Source organism: Oxyura jamaicensis, chromosome 2 (genome assembly GCF_011077185.1).
Source record: "Oxyura jamaicensis isolate SHBP4307 breed ruddy duck chromosome 2, BPBGC_Ojam_1.0, whole genome shotgun sequence".
NCBI lineage: Eukaryota > Metazoa > Chordata > Aves > Anseriformes > Anatidae > Oxyura > Oxyura jamaicensis.
Genome location: NC_048894.1, coordinates 47,089,210 through 47,112,121, shown reverse-complemented (window position 1 = coordinate 47,112,121; position 22,912 = coordinate 47,089,210). Strand labels below are relative to the sequence as shown.

The 22,912-nt window shown below is 37.9% G+C and overlaps 1 protein-coding gene across 9 annotated transcripts in view; it reads right to left on the bottom strand.

Moving 5' to 3' along the window:
* TRAK1 (trafficking kinesin protein 1) overlaps positions 1-22,912 on the bottom strand; it is a 106,028-nt gene that overhangs the window by 9,646 nt on the left and 73,470 nt on the right. For 6 of the 9 annotated variants that reach the window (XM_035316384.1, XM_035316392.1, XM_035316391.1 and 3 more), the window contains 10 exons: positions 20,976-21,076; positions 20,065-20,173; positions 18,347-18,425; positions 17,771-17,901; positions 17,166-17,240; positions 15,595-15,732; positions 14,238-14,314; positions 11,986-12,222; positions 10,747-11,063; positions 6,711-7,040 (listed from right to left, as the gene is read on the bottom strand). In XM_035316384.1, coding sequence (XP_035172275.1) covers positions 6,711-7,040; positions 10,747-11,063; positions 11,986-12,222; positions 14,238-14,314; positions 15,595-15,732; positions 17,166-17,240; positions 17,771-17,901; positions 18,347-18,425; positions 20,065-20,173; positions 20,976-21,076 — 1,594 coding nt within the window. The remainder of the gene's footprint in view (positions 1-6,710; positions 7,041-10,746; positions 11,064-11,985; positions 12,223-14,237; positions 14,315-15,594; positions 15,733-17,165; positions 17,241-17,770; positions 17,902-18,346; positions 18,426-20,064; positions 20,174-20,975; positions 21,077-22,912) is intronic. The other 3 variants (XM_035316385.1, XM_035316393.1, XM_035316390.1) reach the window with 1 other exon arrangement.

The window sequence follows — 22,912 nt, the reverse complement described above, 5'->3', positions numbered from 1 at the left end:
CAATAAAAATCAATTTCCAGGGTGTATTCCACCTTCAAATACCACTAAAAAGTTCTGTACCAGCTTCATCCTCCATCAGTCAACAATGGGGTGCACATTGCTGTTGCATTTTCCATCCTTTGGACACAATACAAAGAGAGGGAGAGAACCTGTTGCTGTAAATGAACAAAGTTTGTTGAACAGAAACAAAATGATTTATTACTAACCCAGTAATTTTTTGTAAGAATGGCCATAACCTGAATCAGTATAAACTTGTGAATAAGTGATATGTAATTTTGTAATGAGAGACTGTTTTCATATACACAGCAAAATACTATTTTTATATAACATTGAATTATGAAGAAAACAATTGTGGGGGTTTAAGAGCAAATTATTTTTTCAGTATGCAAAGCTAGTATTCCCAGTAAACATCTGCAATACCAATGGCTAAAAGAAACTGTGTCTGAATAACCCTTCCACCATCTGTTTTACATAAGTTTGCCTCTAGGAGTATCTGTTCCACGTGACTATGGCTAAAACCAAATTTGTTTTATTTATACCCTGTTTTTCAAACAAGTAGATGCTTAACAAATTTCATATCGGTATAAAAACCAATTTATACATAATTATTTAACAGCATTAACAGAAATATAATGCAATTTTTATCCATCAGGAATAACACAAACTAAACAGTATGTGTATTTTTTCCCTTAATTAAAAATCTAACTAAACCCTAGATTGCTGCAGCATTGTGTTTTGGCTCTCAGTAATTAATGATTCTTTACCTTTTTAAGCTTTTTCTATTGATTCTTTGGCATTTTGGAAATAATGCAAAATATTACAGCTGAAAGAGATTCTCCTGTAAGCAAAACACTGTTGTAAAAACATCTTTTAAAACACAGAAAAAAAAATCCCAATCAAGAACCTGACTGCAGAGAGCTCCATCTTCTGGAAAAGCAGAGCTTTCCCTACTCAAAACACAAAGCTGATTTTCTGTACCTCAGACCTGTATCAGATCCCCTTTGAGTACTGAGGGCTTCTGGGCCATTCTGCTAGATGCAAACAGTAGAATAGATGCATTCAGGACACAATCTTCTGCTCATGGAACCCTCCAAAGACCGTATCATCAGTTCATTCAGAGAAAAGTACAAAGTTACAGCAGGCAAACTAGTGGCCTGCCCCATCCACAAAAAGACGTCAGGTAAACTGAACTTGAGGAAGATCTATAAGAAGCAGCTATACTAAAATGACTTAACTTTTGTAACAGTGGTTCCAACTTCAAGTTCACTGTTATGTTAGATGCATAGTGAGGAGGCAGAGAGCTCACAGTGGCCAATAAATCTTTGCATTTCATATAAACTTCTGTTCTGGCAAATACAGGGTTAAGCAAGAATGAACTTTTTTAAAAAAACAGTTATCTTCAGAGTATGATTTGATCCATCCTGACACAAAGGCAAAGTTTTAGTCCAATATTGAAGCAAGCCACTGTACTAGGTTAAAGGTTGGACTCGGTGATCGTAGAAGTCTTTTCCAACCTGAATGATTCTATGATTCTGCTAATCTTCCCCGCAACCCCTCCCTTCATATTTTAACAAAAGGAGGAAGCAGAGTTCCCTGGCCTTTCAGTAGAGAAGGATGGGGAATTTGTACATCTCTTTAGTGCAGGCTGGTTAGACAGGGATTTGGAAGAGAATAACAATGAAGGGCTGTGGGCGCATTCTTCCTACACGTGTTATCATTTGGGATTAAAGGTATGGACTTTACTTTTTTCATTGTATGCCAGCAACTCCATTCCCAAGTAGATTGAAATTTCTGAAAACTAGGTTACAAGTCACAGATTGGTTTGAATTGAAAGAGGCCTTAAAGATCACCTAGATCCTGCTCTGGGCAGGGACACCTCCTGCCAGGCCAGTTTGCCCAAAGCCCCATCTAACCTGGTCTTGAATTCCTCCAGGGATGGGGCATCCAGAGCTTTCCTTGGCAGCCTGTGCCAGTATCTAACAGGATCCACAGAACAAGATACCTACTTCATGTACTCTCTAAATTCAGTCAAGTTCATCCCCTCCAGGTGACTGAAGGCAAAAGCTCTGACCACCAGTGCAACCGGCACTCAAAACTCTTGGCTGATCGAACAGGGAGAATATATGGTGTGCTAGATCTGACATGTGGGCTAACTAGTGAAACAAAACAGAGCTGGGTGGTAAACACAGCAGCTGTAAAACGTGAGCACCGTGCTGTCCTAAAGGAGTTAGGCGCCTCCTGAGAAATGTCCTTCAGTAAACACTGGTGTCAGGGACTGACTGTGACTACTCAAAACCACTAGGAGCCCGTATGCCTATACCAGGAGCACTACTTCTGTTTCTTAAACAACTTAAAATATTTTGTTTTTCCAAATGTCTGCCTTTCTAAGCTTTCCATTTATTTTGCCTTTGGAAACAGTGAGAGACGAAAACCTGAGGAAAGGCAGATATCCCTTGGGAAGTACTTTCTTTGCTTTCTTTTGGCTGTCTCCTCATATATATACAATCATGAAGTGCAGGCGTAAAAAGTCTTCAAAGTATTTAATATGGCTTCAACATGATTTTATCCCCAAACTGAAATTCTAACATTTTAACAGCACAGATAGCAAATGCTGACAGATTTTTCTTAAAGAAATAATTACTGTGAAATATTCATGCTATTTGAAAGTAAAATATTTAAATATGCACCAATATCTTAGCTCTAAGAAGAGTAACAAAATTTATTGCTTTTCTAATGGTAACCTCTTACAAGCATATATAGCAATCCTGCTAAAAACAACCCAAATGTAAGACATTCATTATGTCTTTTTTTTTTTTTTTTTTTTTTTTTTTCCAATTTTAGGCATCTATTTGGAGAGATCTCCATGTTATTAATGTCTAAAAATGAAGTACAGAGGCTGATCCTGTAATGTTGTGTACATATGCTCTGTTGAAGGCAAAGCAATCAATCAGGGGAGCTAATAAACACAAGTACTGAAAGATCAGTTTGTGCACCCAATATTAAAATGCAATTAAGCACTTGCTGAACTTGAATTAAGAGCAGCTCTTGTAGCTTCAGAATGAGAACATTCACAACGTATTTCAAGTTGAATATACTAAGTGCTTTGAAGGGCTTGGGTTGTTATTTTAAGGGAGACATGTACCTAAAAAGTAGCAAATGGAAAAAAAAACACACGCACTAAAAAAACCCACATTTTACAATTTTAAAATATACTACAGTTTCAAATAATAATATATATATATATGTTACTAAAAATTTGTGCTGCGGAAATTAATTCTCCTACATGGTACTCTCACAGATGTGCTATAACTTCTTTACCATCTCAAATATGCTGAGAGTTTCTATTAAAGTGATATACAGATTTCAAATTATTTCTGGGTATTAACTAGAACTGCAATTCTGGAATTCACAATCCTCTGTCAAGTTACTGAGCCCACACACAGTACGTTGCTCCAACAGATCAAATGCAGATCATAAGTCACATGCGTGTTAATTTCTTCTGAAATGTTCGGAGCCATAATTGTGATATAATCTATATATGTGGTAAGGAAGTTACTTGACATATCAATGGATACTACAGTTCTCAACACTGAAACAAAGAAAATATAAGGATTGTAACTTTTTCTTATTTAGTTAGAATGATTTCTGACTCTCCATCACTCAACAAGAGACAAGTGATCTGAGTACACTGATTTTGGCTGCAAGACATCTTTGGCACTAATAACAATTTCTGCTCTCCTGGAACTGTAGTTTTCCTAGGGTTCATCTGATATCCACCCAGAACGGCACTCTACATGCCAGGAAAATGGCAGGAAGTATAGGACTTCATAGTACTCTGCCAAGAATACCTCCCTTCCAGAAAGTGTAAGATACAACCCTCAAAGCATACATCAAACGAGACAGATGCCTAATGCGATGACTTATGATGACTCACCCCTGCTGAGAATGGTCCTTTTAGGCACTGTATTTCCAAAGACATTTTGTTCCTGTGTTAGAAGAGCTCCACAATGGAGCTATCCTGGATTATAAGCAAAACCCTAACAATAAAAAACTGTATCCAAGGTATTTCTCTCATTCCTTATTTTGCTTCCACATTCTCTAGCAAAACTTACGCTGTACATCACAGCCTGGAATAGCCCCTGGAATCAGGGGAGCAATGAGGTCCTAACCCCGTGGTTGTGATGGCACTCTAGGGTACTGCATGTCCACACAGACCCCCACCCGCACTGCAGTCCTTAACAAGAAACCTAGGAAAGGCAGAAAGAGCGCACAGGAGGTTTTTCAACAGAAACAGTAGCTGCACAATACTGAAATACAGAATAAAGTCATAAGCTAAGCGTACATCTCTGTCTGCCCTCTAAGGTGTTCTTCAGTGGACAGACACTGGTTTCAAAGAAGCGCTACCACATCAAAACATCCACAGTTATCTTGTATACCACCTGACAAACAGCTTCAATAAAAAGCAGATACAGCAATATCTTTACTTCATTTCAGCAGAGCAACCAATTAACAATGTGGTGGCTCATGTACACTCTAAATCCAAAGCAGCTGGGAAATTTGGAGGCAGGATAAAGAATAGGAAGTAAGTTTCCAGTCTATTTGTTTATTCTACACATAAAAGTTACTCGTTTTGACAAACTTCTGTATTTCTGTTATGTATCAAAAATTATTCAGCAAACGATCCAAGATTACTACAGCAGTTTCAAAGATTTTATTTACTTGCCAATTAATAAGGTAGGGAATATGCTCAAAAACCTTGGCTGAGATAGAGTTCTCCAGGGAAAAAACAGCTGTCACCAAGGATAACATGTTCTAAGTGACCTGTGTTGAAATTGTAACGGAGAAAGGAAATGAAGATGTGTCTTTTTTGCCAATTTATAATCATAACACAGGCCTAAATTTGTACTTCTCCAAATAAAGAACTCTTCCAAATCATTACTCACAGATGTTTTTCTAATCTTTTCTTAAAACTAAACAAACTGTATCTATATCATCCCTCTCTACATATCGTCCATGGCAGTAAGATTTCACAACTTTGGGCAAGTTCCTGTATTGACTGCTCTTAAAATTGGAACTCTTTGCCAAAGAGTAACTCAAGTGGGCTCTTTTGCACCATTATTTTATCCTGCGTATGTGAAGAACTGCTTGTTCCCTTCCTTTCTGCAGCAGCACATTTTAAAATTAATCATATTTTCTCTTGAATATTTTATTCTATAGAACAACAAAAAAATGCCATTCTTAGATTTTTTCAGTCCATGTTTCTTAGATCTCCTGCTTTCCTTGATGGTATTTAGACTATTTAAACAGTAAGCATCCAAATCTGTATATATCTCCTGTGGACATACTATTTATTTCCGTATGAATATAAACATTTAACATCATTGTTATTGCTGAACAATAGATTTTATAGTCTTTTATTATTATTATTATTTTTTTAAATGGAAAGGGAAGTCAAATAGTTTGGATGAAATTTTACAACCAACTGCAAGAAGTAGCTTATGTTTAATGGCTGATAGCACTGAACTGCCACAGTGAAAACAAAGGGTACTCTGCACTTCACAAAAAGAACAGCACAATATTACTGTCTAGCCCTGAGAAATCATTTGATCTTCCAAAGATCACTCAAATAAAACGTTATGATTTATTGCAGAAAAAGGAGGGTGAAATGAGTGTCCTTTTTTTTTTTTTTTTTTACATAGCTACTTTAAATAAGTCTGAAGAAAAGGGAGTTTTGCAGTTTTCTAATTCTGGACTAAATACCATTCTTTACCACTGGTAAAGATTCTCTACCATATTAACAGAGACTAACAAACATACAAAACAAACAAAATCAACAACAACAACAAAGAAATAATGCAAACTCATAACACATCTATATGTGTTTTCTCTGTACCGAGAATCAGTAGCCCTGTGTAATAACGGGCTGCAAATGTCAGTTCAGAGTATCCAATAATCCATGAAGACCTGAGTCATTTATAAATGCTTACGTCTTTACATGGTATAAATATGAAGGACAGAATTTCAGAATAGTGTGGTGGACAGGGAATGAGGAAAATATTATTCTTGGCACAAAAACATCCTCTTAATTCTTTATCTCAATTGAGTTTTATCTCAAAGAGAATCTAGAACCAGGTAACTCTACCTGAGGTAACTAAATTTCTTTGCTTGTTTTTCAAGGCACTTCTGTTTGTTTCAGCAATAGGTAATTTAAAGGGACCTTTTTGTCATCATTACGTCTTTGGGCTGTGTTTTTTTTTTCTTTTTTCCTAAAGCACAGAATCTAAAGTATGGCATCATCCCTTATGAACAGTCAGAAAAATATCTATATTGTAAGCATACAAAATATATATGGTCTATACATTATATACAGTGAACAGCGTGCACTCAATACACACACAAGTCCCACATGTGCCACACACTGGTTTGTGAACAAACCATTTCCTTTTAGCAGCCTTCTCTTATCAAAATAGAGTAAAATATTGACCACAGATGCTGTTACTAAAGAAAAAAAGTCAAATTAAAAGATTATTAAAGAAAGGATTTTTGAGCCAATGTTAGATGGTTATGTTCTAACAACCGCACGCGTTAACGTGCCGATGCTACACACAAAGCAATATTATGGATGCTGTTCTGGAGAGATGTGAGAATGGCCCAGTAATCAAAATCCTGTAAAGATGTCAGTTTTACTGGACTTAATGAGTTTCCCTCACCAGACCCCTCATCATCGTCAGTCGCGGACTCCTGCATCTCCTCTGTGAAAGCCTGAGATTGGCGGGGGTTATTCTTGTTGTCTGAAACAGTCACTTGTGCTTGTGACCTCTCACCTGAGGTCTCTGTGTGCTGAACTGGCGTCGAGGTAGTTAGGCCCTTGTAAGAAATGTCACCTGTCTCATCTTCCTCAAAGTCATTAAGGCAGTACACTTCATCCAGGTCAAGGTCCAGGGTCCTGAAGCCCTTGGTGACAACCCCGGGCCTCGGGTCCAGGATCCCGCCCAAGTGAGGCTGAGCCAGCTGCTGCCAGTGGTGCAAAGTGGCAGAACCTTGAAAAGGAACAGAAAGACAACCAAAATAAATCAGTAACCAACCAAGAATCCAAAAGGCTGAAAAAACTCACTTTGTTTATCCAGAAGTCCAAACCTTGGTCCCACTAAAGGTCTGGAGCTTCCACGACCTGGCTTTAATATTTCTAGGAAGACGCTACAAGGCAAAGCTGCTGCAGCTACTATTCAGCATTTCCAGGTCGATATGAAATAAACTGGTCATATCAGCACTTAGGCAGTCTGGTGGTAACGTGGCATACTTGTACACACACACATCCCCTCCCCATCAATATCTTCATCCCTCTACATTTGCAGTAGGAGTAGAAATAATTCATATTTAAGAGTTGAACTGAACACTACCACAGAAAGCTCTAAGAAGAAAATAAACATACTCCTGCATTAAGCTCATGCTAAGAAAGGTGCTGGAAGCATGCTAGTATTTTTACTACTGGTAGCTGATAGGAGGACACAGCAAATACAGCATTATAGCACGTGTTAGAAAGCCACATCAACTCCAAGAACATGTAAGTAGACAATACTGCTGAGCTATACATCCAGTCCAAATTCTAGTACGGCCCCTATCAGGGCCCATATGCTACAAGAAGTCAGCTACTACAGAACTAAATACTACCATACCTGTAGCTTCATCCTTGGCAGAAAAACATTTTGAGTGAGGAAAGAGGTGCATTTTACCGAGAAAAGCATTCAACATACAGTGTTTGGTATGAGACAATGAGCCCCAAACAGCAATGTATCAGAGTAGACTGATGTATACACCAAGATGGGCTCACTGAAATCAGGGGAGGACTTAGCCAATTCCTCAAACAGAGACTAAATAGTGCTTGCAAGATCCACACATGTTTTTCCCATGTGCGCCCACCAGTCACAACTGTGTAATGTGTAGCTTAAAACTATTCTCTTCAGGTCCTATGACACTAATAAAGCATATTTGTTTTGGTCTCTGCCGGCTCAAATCAGAGCAGTTTTTGCTCTGTTTTTCCCATCCCTTCTCCACAAACCAGAACAGGGACTCATGCAACAAGCTGCCATACAAATGTCTCACCACTATTAGAAAACTGAGATTGTTCCATTTGTTGCATGGTCTAAGTAAAAATCTAAAACACGGTAATAAACAGGGAGAAATAGCTCCTACATTATTTTGCATCTGAAAAAAAAAAAAAAAAAAAAAAAACACCACCACGGAATGAGAACAATCAGCATTTCACAATAAGGATATTGCGTTGCAGGAGTCTTACTGTAAATAGAAGTGAACTGAGAAAACTTTTCTTTACATTAACTGAGGTCAGTGAGTAGCCTCGTAGTGAAGTCTACCTCAAAAAACCTACGATTTTTAGCTCAATATTAAAAGATTATGCAAGTCAGTACAATTGGATCTGATGGGTTAATTTAGACAATGGACCTGTTTTATTTATTTATTTTTTTAATGAGTTTTGAGAGACTAACGGGGATTTAGACTGATTGATACACTTGAGGTTCAAAAACTGGAAGCCATTACACTGCCAAAATAAACAAGTGTAACAAAAAGAACATCCCTATAACTTGTATTTTTTTTTCTGAATTGTCAAAAAGGTCTACTTTTTTGATTCTGTACAGAAGAAATATTCCTGAATATGGAGAAGTACCATATATTGCCAAGTCTTAAGCAAAGAGCAGAGCTTTGCTGTATGACAATACCCTCAAAAGTTCCAGAAAGAAAAATGCCAGAAATCAATTTCCATTGATGCCACATGTTTTCAGCTTCTTTTTGAAAGGAGGATATCCAAGTTCCTTTACAACTCTACTACTTTAATCTTGATCTCATAAAATGTGGCTAAGTGAGCTTATCTCTTCCATAGAGAAAATTAACACAACTGCAGAAAGCAATGTAATACTTGTGAACTCTGTTGTGAGCTGATTTAAAAGCCAAATGAAGGGAGGAATACGATACCTTGTCCTCTATTTAATCTCAGGCTCCTACTGGACAGTTTAGTAAAATATGTTAGTTTTCTTACAGAACACAGGGAGTGCTATTTTGTGTGTAAGTACAAGAAGCATAATACAGAGATGATTTTAGGGCATGAGTGCCCTTAGAAAAATAATAATTAAAAAATTCTGATCACAACTTCTGATAACAGTCTGCAGGTATAGCAGCGGACTATTTTACCACGTTAGCATGGAAGTATCCATGAAGTTTTTTTATTAAAAAAAAGAAAATAATTAAACCCCATGAAAAATATTCAGGAAAGAAACTAAGGTAAAAAGAGGAACAGAATCATAAATGTGTATTTAATAAAAGACAACAAATATTAAACTTATGAAACAGGCAGACAAAAACATACTATAAATGAGATGTAAAACCAAACACTGGAAGTACTTTAAAAGGTGAGATAATTTTAAGGAAAAATTGACCCAGTGAGAATGAACAAAACTAGTAAAAAAAAAAACAAAAACACACAATATCACACAGATAGAAAGATGATAAAGAATTTAAAGAGTTTATTGGAAGAAAAAAGCAGATATAATGGGATGGTGACAGAAAGCTGTTACAGTGGTAGCAAACAGTAACTTAAATGAAGTTGGATCATCCCTTTTCTCATGATGTACCAAGCTTTTTATGACCACTTAAAAGCAATCATGAAAACAAACTACTAAAAACTGCTAAACAGCATTGACTTGTGTGCTATGGCTATAGTTTCATTTGAATAGGTAGGTACAGCACATCACTTTTTTTCAGGACACAAAAAGGGTTGGTTTTACTTCCAAATACGTGTCATGCTAAATTGCTCTTTATCAACAAAATAAGTTTGTTCTAAAAAGGCAAAAAATGAACTTATGCAAATAAAAGACACAGAGACAATATAATGTAACACAACAGTTCTGTCTGAGGGAGAGAGGGAGAGACCAAAACAGAAAGAAATCAAAGGTACATTACATAACTAGTGCATTTCTGAAGTACTACAGTAAAAAAAAAATATCTTTTTTTGATGAAAACTTAAAGGAATTTACTCAGTTTTCACTGCTAGCAATAACCTGAAGGATTTGAAGAAATCCAGGGAGACTATACTACTCTTATGTACTGTCAACTTAGACCACAGAAATGCACTTAGCTCTGAAATAAAGCTCTAGTCCTGACTACCAGTAACCTACACCTCCTCTTCTGAGACAACAGGGAGGAAATTTGGCTAAAATAGCCTATTTCATGCATGAAACCAAAGCCATAGAAACTCAAGTGTGACCTCTCAAACAGCCAATTAACGTCCAGAGGTCATCTTTAATCACACAGGTAGTCCTATTAGGCCAAATGAACTAATAAGGTAATTAACTAAGTAAAAGTCTTTGCGGACATTTGCAGAACAGAGATTTGATAAACTCATACTCTGTTACTTGATCTTCGATAATCAACTACCTTTCGTTTCTAAATATAAAACAGTAGCATTGAGATTTAGCTCATACGTAAGGGACTACTGCTTATGAATGTATGGCCTGTAACACTTATTTTATTCCCTTAGCTGGATTTGTTTTCTAACACTTTTAAGGCTTGTGGAAAAATGTAGTAGCTAGAAGATTTCAAACCAACAGCGTGGATTACTGTCTCTAAAGTAAAAAGAGTATGTATTGCAAAGATTTCCTGCTTTCTGATGATGGATAAGAGACCACAAAGAGTCACTAAGAAGAACAGATAAAGGCCGAGGCCCTTTGTTATCACCTTCTAGTGGTTTCACAATCTGAAGCTTTTCTGGCAGGTAGGAGCGACTGCTGATAGACATTCCCGAATATCCAGTGAATTCTGAAAATCTGGAGTGAGTTCCCAGGGACATGATGCTCTCTGTGGGAGTAACGGAACCACTACGGAGTTCACCCTTTTCTGCCAGTTCCCGCAACTTCCTCTCCTGCTCTTCTTCAAAGAACTTCCGCTCTGAGAGGTAATTCTCCCGCCTAAGGGACAGCCTGCGAAGGGCAGTCTCTAGGTCACTGGAGCCTGGTGTCCCTGGAGTGCCAGGCTTCTTCATTCTGTCTTCATTTCTAAGACATAAAAAGGACAAAAAAAAAAAGTGTGGGTGGGGAAAAAAAGTCTTTGAGAAACTTAAAACTTTCACATGACAGTTTTGAGACATTCACCAACACCTTGAACTTATTATACATGGGAACAACTCACTACGCTTCAAGAGAGCTCAAAGGCAAACACCAACACTTTCTCTTTCATATTAAAACCATTTTGAATCTTAGTTCCTGGTTGGAAAAGCTGTGCTTTAGTTAAGAGCTTCCTCCTACAAAGAGTTGAGAGATGTCTACTTGTCGTCTCTCTCTCACATGGTTATACAAACTCAAGTGAGTAGGCCAAGTCTTACATGGCCGACGCTGCAAGAATAAATCAGTAAGTCACACAAGTATGTTATGCTGATAAATAGTCCTTTTTTTTTGAGACATTAATTAGTTTTTGCTATACAGTATAATGTGAAGCTATACTGGGGGAAGAGACAAGTACCCAGAAGAGTTAACTTCTAACTGGTTTCCTCCACAAGTTTTCACATTAGCTTGTCTACATCCACCCATCCATCCACTACGTTATTTATTTATTCATTTTTAGGATCAAGAGTTAGCTGTAGCTGCAACTTAGGTTGAAACTCCATGGCATTAATGTAAAATTGTGAAAATATAAGTATTTGCATAAAGTGTGGTTTTACATTATCTGCTGATGATGCATCCCCAAACAAGTGTGAGTTGCAGAAATCGATACACAGTACTTTCAAAAACTTTTTTTAAAAAATAAATAAATAAATTAAAGCTTGAGAGCTCAAGAACTAAAAGCACAAAATAAAGTAACTTTTGAAGATACAGGTCATCATGTTAGCTGCATGATGTGAGACAAAAAGGGGAAAACAGAAACCCTTTGCCTCTATGTCAGAAACAAAATGAAAACAAAGCCCAGTGTTACAGTACTGACCCATTCTCAGAGGATTCTGTCTCTAGGATGATGCTATTTGTCTTGTTGTCTATCATAATGTTAGAGATGTCTCCCCCATAGAAACTGGATCGTGGAGTGCTGACACAACTAGACATGAGTGAGTTCATAGCAGAGGACTGGTTAGAGCCTGGGATATTCATTGGTGATGGAGTCATGGATCTTTGCTTGACAACTTGGTTAACATTTCTCACAGTTTCGAAGACCCGCTTCTGATGACTGGTAAGAGATACAAATAGTTAATAATCACACAGTGCCTTCTTACTTTAAGAACAACCAGAGAAACAGGTAACCCTTTCACAGGTCTACCAAACACCTTTGTATTTGTAAAGAAGTATACACAGGGTCCCATATTCACTAGTCTGGCCACTACATTCAATCCATCAATATAGCACTTTTATCATCCTAGAATATTTTAGACAGAATGTTTGGGTGCATGGACCCCCTCTAATCTTCAAACAAATTAAGTGAAAGGGCATTTCAGTACATTACGTAAAAAAAGGTTAAAGTCATTGTGTGAAAATTAGATTAAAAAAAAAAAAGAAAATTAATCTCCATTCATTCAATTCTTAACTATGAGCTAGCTAATCCATTTCAAAAGAGAATTTGGATTTTCTCTACTGCAAGCAAATCTTGCACTTCTTTTTGCAATCAATTTCCCACCCCTTTAAGCAGCATTTTTTAAAAGGAAAATAAATCAGAAAAACAATTGAGCAAGAGTCTAGGGAGAGACTGTCAAGACTGGAAACCTAACTTTTGACTCAGTTATTCAGTTTATTTTTCACCACCATTGTTCTGGCATCATAACAAACTCTGTTCATCTGCTTCAAAATTAAGATCGGATGACACTCCAGCAGAAGGTTCGTGATAAAATAAACTTGCCCTACATCATGGTAAAAAAGCACTATTACTGATTTATTTTACAGTTCAACAGTTGTTGAACACAAGAAGAGCAAAACCCTTCCAGCTTAAAGGTAATGCTGCAGTGGTATAATAATGACAGCACGCCTTATGTCTTATTCAATGTCATTCAAATTTTTGCCCTTCTGTCCAAGCGTTCTCAACAGTTACGTCCTTCATGTGTAGGCTCCAAGTCTATGGCTGTTTTTCTTTAAGAGACTGAATCTAAGAGCATCTATCAATAAACAGTCCCATGGAGGTTACAATTACCACTGCTCATCAAATAAATAAAACCCAGAAGAGCTATGAAATCTAAAAAAAGTGTACTTCTTTGTCATACACATAAAAAGACATCCTATAGAAGTTAAACTATGCTTAAATTAGACTAATCTGGAAAGACAAATCCAATAGCATGTGATCATGCTAACATCTTTTTGACCTTATTTTTTTTCTAATTGACATCTCACTTTGTCATAAGCTCATTTACAATTCTTGACTTCTGCTCTGAGAAGGTTAAAGTATGTGTCAAATGGTTCGTAAATATACTTGGAAGGTTTCTTGGAAGTGGTTACCATACAGACCCTGACTGTCCTTTCTTTCTAAAGGTCTGGTCAAAACAGGTAAAAGCTCTTAAAGACCCCCTTAATTAGGATTAAATTGTTTCAAATTAACCTAATTTGTGCAATTAGGTGAGATAAACCTGTTGAGGTACACATGCAACTTACGTCAATAAAGCCAGTTCTGCCAAGCTGAATCTATCTTTAGCTTTTGGACCTTCACAAGTACTTATTTCAAACTCCTCTTGTTTAATGCAATAGAGCTTTAGCAAAATGCATGCCAACTAATCTATACAGGCATAATTGGCAGCAGACCAAGTACACAACCACACTGAATCCCTGCCTTCATCGATGCTCTCCCTGTGAAAACTGGATTAGTTCAATAATTACCTGGTAACTTCTGCTGTAACACCTAAAGAGAGAACCCAAGGGACTGAACTCGTCCCCTAATCATTTACTGAAGAAACACCGTGTGGAAAAACACAAAAAAACAATCTTCCTTCATTCTCAGAACCACATTTTCAGCACTCAAGGATAAAAAGTTTGTAAGGTAAGGCAAAAACTATATATGGGAGTTCTCCTTGGGTAACTTAAACAGAAAAATGTAAATACTCTGGTTATGGGGATGCTTATTTTCTCTTCCCTCTGTCATTCACACTTTTCTAGAATTTTTTCCATATAAATCCCTAGCTCAAATATTTCCCATCTCTTCCTTTCTTATAACAATTAACTTCAGATAGAATCAATCAATTAGGAAACAATTCTTTTCAGTCATACGCCAAATCAGGAGAGTCGGGTTCATCTAAATGTAGTTCTTTCCTCATTGACCCTTCTATTTCTGCTGCCAAAGAATCCTGTTCAAAACAAGCACAAAAGAAAAAAAAAAAAAAACAGAGTATAGGTTAATGGGTTGTCACAGCAGAAAGTAATTGATTAGTTCAAAAAAATGCCTAATGAACAATGAATTGCCATTCCAGAAAAATATAGCTTTAAAAATGAAAATTGTCTGGGAAGTTAGAAGATTAATGAATGTACTAAATGACTGACAAGTTATGGCTTAGCTTCATACTGCGACACTACTCGCCAAAGGAAACATAACATATATAACATATGACAGATCCTGAAAAATAGACATTACAGACAACAACAGAACCCAAGTCCCCCAGCTTTTTGTAGTCAATTCCCTACTCAATAACACTGTCCTCTCATGTCAAAAGTTTTGCTTAATTTGTTTTTATTTGAAACAAACTGAAAGCCTTCTTTCCATTCACAACATTACCCACCAACCCACAAGAAAAGTCACGGTTCTTGGCATAAACTATTACATACTTCCCCCATGGGGTTAAAGGTGACAGACTACCAGTTTTCCACTGCTGGTCAGTAAGCATTACTGCCTAAATGTAGTTAAGTACACAACCTAAATGCTTGGTTCCCTGAATCAGCATTTGAAAACTATTTTATACAAAACACACAAATCTATCTGAGCACAAGCATACTTTTCTCAGCTTTCAACTGAGCTTTTCAATTGCATTTGTGCAAATACAACTTACAGTGTTAAATGTACTTTAAGTTGGCCTATATCCCGCCTCAGAAGGGATCATTAAATTATTTTAACAAACCACTGAATTTTCAGTGTCGCTAAAACAAGAACGTATGTGTGATATTCCGGTACTGAAGAACTAGAACGTATACGAGTACCTACAAGACTCCCAGCAGTCTTGAAAGCACATCTGAAAGCAATCAGTTATGTTATCAGGAAGTTACATCTCCAAGACCATTGGTGAAAATCAGGAAGATCCTATCACAAACCAGACACCTCTATACAGGAGATGCATAATGAAGTTGTACAGAACTGTGTAACAATCTATTAATGCTACCCGTGATTCATAGCACAAGCACAGGCAGCTTCAGAATGTAGATAATACTGCAGTGAAAACACCTAATTACACAGCAGCACTATCTGAGAACCAGGCATGCAGAGTCAACCACTCAGGTATCCTGTAAAACTGTGCATACATATTTCATCCATGCCCCTGTCTGGCCTAGCATATCCCATCCCTGAGGCTATAATTCAGATGCAAATACTCGTGTTTCCTTCCTTTGGCTGTTTTCTGGTGTGTTCTTATCTTCTTACCATAGGGAAGAGACCAAGAGAGTGGTACCGACGTGAGATGGCATTTGGCATAGTCTTGTTCCTAAGGTTTTTCAGCTCTTCTTGAGCCTCATGAAGCATTTCCATGCACTCTGCATACTTGTCTTCCAGCTCACGTAACTGTAACATACAGAAAACAATCCAAGACATTATGGGCTGCACTAGAGTCACAAAAAAACTGCAAATTCTTTTAACACTAATGAAGGGTAATGGTGTAGGGAAGAATATCCCACACTAAAGGAAAATAACCCCAAAGAGTAAATTTAGTATTATTGAAAATCATGAAAAACATGGAATAGTAACAGGAGGGGAATACATAAAGGTTTATGCTGACAATTAACAAGGAAAGAGAAGGAATTGCTTGTTCCATTTCCTGTCCTCTGTATCTCCATGAAGTCACTGTCAATGAGAAGATACAGAGCTAAAAGTGTCTTTAGTATGATCAGGTACAAGGGTTCTAATTTGCCTGATTATTGCCATGATGGCCACAGTGGCAAACAGCATGGGAAAAGAACGAGACATTTCACAGTGTTCCAAAAGGACTTAAGAACTTTAAAACCAACTTACTTATATATAATTATACAACCTCCAACAGCCTAAGACCTTGTTGTTGTTTTTTTTTAATTGACTTTCTCAGGAAACACGTTTTATGTAACCACTGTGTCTGCAGATGTCTGTGTAGCCTGACAGTTTTTGAGTTCACCAGCCATTTCAACAAAGCTTGGCAAAGGGGCAGAAGTCTGAAATACTGCATACTGAAATATGAGTTTCATAAAAATAAGCTACTCGGCTTAGAAACAGAGAACCCAATGGAGATGCATCCTCAAAAAGGGTTCCTATACAGCCCATAAGTCTCAGTTTTTGAAAATGTGTGTCAGTTGAAACAGAAGAGAACAAGAAGGAAATGGTTTTGCACTGTAATGGGAACAATATATATATATATATATTCCTTCGTTCCAATTCCTTCATTCCTTTGTGTCCGGTTCTGGCTCCTCAGTACCAGAGGGACACAGAGCTCCTGGAGCAAGTCCAGAGGAGGGCTATGAAGATGATTAGGGGACTGCAGCATCTCCCATACAACAAGAGGCTGAGAGCTGGGCCTGTTTAGCTTGGAGAAGAGAGAACTGACAGGGTTTCTTATCAATGTGTATCAATAACTGAAAGGAGGGTGTCAAGAGAATGGGGCCAAACTCTTTTCAGTGGTGCCCAGCAACAGTACAAGAGGCAACAGGTACAAACTGAAACACAGGAAGTTCCAGCTGAATATGGGGAAACACTTCTTATGGTGAGGGTGACAGAGCACTGGTACAGGTTGCCCTGGGAAGCTGTGGAGTCTCCTTCTCTGGAGATATTCAAAACCCGCCTAGATGCAATCCTGTGCAACATGCTCAGGCTGACCCTGCTTGGCATGGGTTCACAGTTCTGTGATTCTGTGAAACACATACACAAAATTATTTAATACTCTTGATCCAGATTAGATAAAAACTGCAATGGTAGAGCAAACAGTCATTGCCCTACTTATAAGTTATTCCAATGTGAAGCAGAGTACTCACCTCTGCTGTGAGCTGTCTCTGGGCATCTTTAGCTGCTCCCAAATGCTGAACAAGTTCTTCATTTTCAACCGCACACTAAAATGTGACAAAAAATGATAGAAATACTGTGATGTTTTGTCCTGCCATTATATCTGTAACCTACACCACAGGTAAGCAGGAAAATTCTAACTTCTGTCAAGACCTTTTGCAGCACTTCTTAGTTTAAAAACATTTGAATGACATTTAAAAATATTAATAGAACTGCACTCAGCATCAGCCTATGTACCCTGCTAAATGAACCTCCCAGGCCCTAACACTAATGAGTATCTGCCCACTGAAACACTTGTACTGATATTCTTGTGTTACTAAGTCATTAATAATTCAGCACAGAATTTTACATCTAAAGTTTAAAATAAATTTAATTACTGTATTTGATACATGACATAAGCATTTTAAATAAATATATACTTTCCAGTCAAGTATGCTATATACTAAATATCAAACTGACACCCAGATAAGGAGGGTGGAAATTTTCCTTTAGGCTCTAGCATACAGAAAATTGTAACTTGTCTTCCAGCTACAATGGTAGCTAATTATAGCAATAATCTCGCAAGTGCATTCCTTACAGCTTTTGCCTTTTTCTGTAGATCGACAATCTGAGAGAGGAGATGGGTAATTTCTTCCTGCTGCCGGGCAGCATCTTCAGTTTTCTTTGCTAACTCCTCAGAGATATTGGCAATCTGGATGTTTGCATCCCCTTTAAGAAAAGTGATTACAATGAACATTACAACATGCAAAAGCAAAAATGCAAGCAGAAACATGCTCTTTCAGAACATCACTTGATTCAGCAGAATCCTTCCTCAACATACAGCACCATTTTATTGAAAAAACAAAACACCAAACAGTACGACACTAAGCCAGAAAGACACAACGTGCTCCTGTCACAAAGGAGACTGTACTTTCCCTTAACATTAACATTTTCTGTGCAAAATTTCTTTGCATTTGAGAAAGATTTAGCTTACAGCCAGAAATTTCTGCTGCATATAACAGGTCAGATGGAAATTCTCTTATTTTCCTTATACAAAGGAAAGTACTTGGGATAAGTACTGAATAATAATAATAAAAAAAACACTGATCTGACTTTTTTTTTATTTTTTCTTGAACAATCTCAAATGAGAAGGAAAAAAAGAAAAAGGACATACTTAGCTCTTTTACGCAGTCATTGACAAGCTGTTGTTCTTTCTCTTCATAAGTAATTGTTTCAGTCTTCAGCTGACAGGCCTATTCAAGAAATCCACATCAAATATGCTACATTAGCATGTTTGTTCTTTGCCAGCATGTTGCTGCATTTCCATCTGCTTCAGAGAGACAAGCTTTTCTAATCACTCCTCCAGAAAGACAGTGAGAAACAATGACATTTGCCTGCCCTCCCTCATGTTCCAGAAAAAGGGGCCAGGTGAATATTCTGCAGAGATGCTGCTGCATAGAGAAACTTCTACCAGTATCCCCTCATCCCCACTAGATGTCACCAACATATTTTACATTAAAAAAATGTCCTAAACATACAAAAGCCACATATGTAGAGCTTGATCTGGTCACCTGAATAAAGCCAGGTATCTAACTAAATGCTTGATTTAAATAATTGTATACCGGAACAAAAACATTCAGATAGTATTTGAAAATTCCTGGCACTGTAACCGTATATTCCACAGAAAACCTCAGTGCTACCTCCTTCTTTGTCTTTCCTCCTCCAACTCAAGGAGCACCAAGAAAAGCCTGGCTACACCCAGCTGGTTCTGTCTGGCACCACCTCGGTGGGCAAGTAATGTGTGCCAAGTGCTGGAGATACGCACAGACACTCACAAAAGCCATCCGCAGAGAGCTGCATAGCTCGGAGGTTTTAGATTTGGCTCCATACTGTGCCTCACAGGCACAGACCACACCTCTCTATAAGGGAAGTTAGTGCTACTGAGTTCTCCTATAAGTTCCTGAAGCAGTGGGCCTCTCACAGTTCTAACCCTAACTTCATTATCCTCAAACCATCTATTGCTCATCTTGCTGGTGTGACTTCTCAGTGAAATGTACAGCACTCTCCATTATGCAGTGTCTTGTCCAAAGACACTACTACCTATTTTCAATGGGCCCTGCATCTGCAATAGAAAATGGTCATGATACTATGTTTTCATACACTGGCTCTTTTCCCAAAAGTAGTTTTTCTCCTATACCCTGCTACTTATTTGCAAAATGGTAATATGCTCTCAAAGTTTAGAAATTGTATTGAAAATGAATATAACATTGTTTATAGGATATTAATTTAGGGAGTATTATTTCTGCTAGATATGGAACAGTATATAAAATTGTAAAAAGTGTCATCTGTGAAACAGAATATTGACACACATGAAAGGCAAGAAAGACACAACCTTAAAATATGAACAGACTTGAAACAAAATTGAAGATACTTAATGCAAATTTAGCCTATCAATTTATATTTTGGCAAACACTGATTTTTTTTTTTTTTTTAACCAGAGAGATCCTATTAGCCTGCAAACTTCAGAACTGCAACTAAAATCCCCCATGGCTACTGGGTCAGACCTTTAAGGCAGCTTTCAGGCCATGGTGCTGTACTCCAAAACCTGCCTGCGGCTCCTGCTCTCCTCAAGGCTGTACACCTTACCCTATTTTGCTGGCAAGGAGAAACTGTTACAACTTTAGCTTCATGTAGCTCCCATGTTTCAGTCTTTCCTTCATTTAGAAGGATAAAGGACTGTGATTAAGTAACCACAAAGAGATCTTTGTCACATGCGGAATTACGTACTCTTAATTAGACTCTCTCAGCTTTTAATCCACACTTCTCAGTACCTGTATTCCGGCATTTAAATGAACAGCTGTATTAAGCAAAACACAAAGGGACCAATTTCACCTCAGATCTAAGTACAACATTCTCTTCTTCGAGGTCCTTGAGTTTCTTTTGAAGAGAGTCCAAGTGAAAGTAGTTCTGGACGGAGGAGGAAGATTCATTCCTCTTGAGCCTTGTAAAAAAATATAAATAAATAAATAAACAGGTTTTAACTCATTTTTACTTGCATGATGGCCAATCTCACAAGAAAATAGACTGAACAGAGGTCTCAAAGACAACCAGAGCCACATGAAGTACGCCTTTGTTCATGGCAGTATGTTTGGGTAGCAATATAATTTCAGTAATTTTTAATTCCCAACATCTCCTTTGGAAAAGCTAATTGGCCAAGACTATGAGAAAAGGAACAACATTACTATAGCAATCCAATAGCTCCCTGATTAATGCTGCACATGTCTCACCAGAACGCAATAACAACTTTGCAAGCAAGGGCAGACAGCCCCTCAGAGCCTGCAATGCTGTTCAGCCAGCTAATTGCCTGGAACACACGCTATAAACTGTGCTTTATTTCCTTCCCTCTGCTACTGAAAACAGCATAATATTTTTCAGTGTCCGCAGGTTCTTCAAGCACAAAGGTCACACACGTAGCACGTTCCAGCAGTGTGCAGAGATGTGGGGTACCATAAGTGGGATCGATGCCAGCCTCATTGCCACAGAGAGCCAGCTCCTGTGCAAGTCACAGTGCTGCGTCAGCAGCCTTCCTATCTTCTTTCCTCCCTCCCAGACTCTTGTTGGCACCAGTATAGCCAGCTGGTTCAGTGCAAATCCTTCCAGCTTGTGCCATGCACCAAGTTCACAGTTTAATAGTTCCAGCCTTTACAGGGATCATTTTACTACCTTTCAAAGCTATTAAAATTGTCCAAACTGCCCCTGCTTAGTACCAGATGAAGGTTCAGCATTGCAGATCAATAACTTACGGAGTGGAACAGATGGACTCTGGCTCACTTTCTTCAGCAGCACTGGTATAGAACTGGAGCAGCTCATCTTTCATGGAAAGCTCATGCCGTAACTGAGAAACCTGCACAAAGAAATAGCTTGCAGATCAGTAACTTGTTTTTCTAGACACATTGTCAAGTAAACCCACTATTAATTGGTTATTCAACCTCCAAGAATCACCTTCAAACTAAATTAGGTGGTCAAAACTGTAAGAGACCAGAAACCATTCCTCTATGTACTAGGAAAGAAAGAAAAAGCATACCTTTAAAACAGACATTACATTTTCTTTTTTAAAAATACAAAAATGCAATTCTTCACTGTTAACAAAGACAGTTAAAAAAAAATGTTTAAGAAGAACAGTCCTGACTCTCTACTGCATTAGTCTAGATTCACATTTGGAGAAGCAGATACACTGCAGTGATATTGCAAGAAATTACCGTGACACCATCAAGGCAAACATCACTTTATTTTGCATTTTACGTAATGACTGTCACCATCTGGCTTGAATACAGACCTTGTAGACTAACATTTCTTCCTCTTCAGGAGATAGAACTATTACAGTGCTTGCGCAGTAAGGTTACATTTGAGACTCAATTGTCTGTTGAGCTGCAGAGCAACACACAGAGGCAGGCTGCCATTCTGAGGTTGCTGTAATTGTGGTGGCTGCAGTCAGTTTCTGGGTGTAGTTTGAGCCTCTGATGACTCCAGAACATGAGCCTGGCAAAGAGGTATATGGGAATCCCATACACATACCAGGAACGAACAAAACATAATTGGCTGGTTAGGACTCCCTGCAACTGTGAATTACACAAACTTAACCTTGTTGAATTTGTATTTTGATTCTTCAACAGAAGGGTTAAAGGCCCAATTACACAGTAACACTTAGGCCACTTCACAGCTGCAATTCAAGACCTCAGTGGTAAGAGGTTCTTCCTTTTTTCCTTGCATAAGTATAAATAGCATAAATGATCAGACAAATGTTTCCTCCCACTTGCACTGTAAGACTTGGTCTTAAGTACTCACTTTCCAATGCACAGATTGCAGAGCACATTCCTTTTTATTAGACTTCTACTTTTTGTATTGTAGGCATAATTATACCTGCAGTTATTACTGGCAAAACCTGAAGACTGCCAATAAAATAGATTTAAGCTGCATTATCATCAAACAAAAAGAAGGCTCAATGCAATAAAGCACTTAAACTACACAAATTTTTAAACAAACAAGGTCATTTACTTTACTACAACTACCGTGCAAAACTATATGTGCTAAGGCACCGAAGTCCTCCTGAGACATGGTTTCAAAAAGGAAAAGCACATTTCTAAAAATGCAAGGAAAAAAAACAACAAACCACATTTCAGCCATGAAACAAAATCAATGCATTCATTCTGTGAGGTTCATTTTCCTCCATTTCAGGGAAAGCTAAAAACCATGCCAAAATATCAATCTACTTCCTTCTAGCACATTATGGCTCAGCCTCTTCATGAAGCAAGGAAACAGATACTGTCAGTGGGTGGGCACTAGATCATCTCTAGCTTTTTCTATCCTTTTCCTCCATGAACCAAAACAACTGAGAATACTAATTTTACTGGCATTTCCAAGCATTCCAATTCCCCAAAGGAGGGTGAACAGCCGGAGAGAGTAACCTTTTATGGGAAAAAGACAAGAGGCCATGGGCACAAGCTGAAGCACAGGAGGTTCAGGAAGCACTTTTTTTGCACTGTGTGGGTGACTGAGCACTGGTACAGGTTGCCCAGACAGGCTGTAGGGGCTCCCTCCCTGGGGATATTCAAAGGGTGTCTGGACATGGTTGTAGGCAGCCTGCTCTAGGTTATTCATAGCATGACACACATACCTCTAAAACCTTAACTTTATATTACACAAAGTCATTTTGTCTGTATATTAGAGAAACCCAATTTCC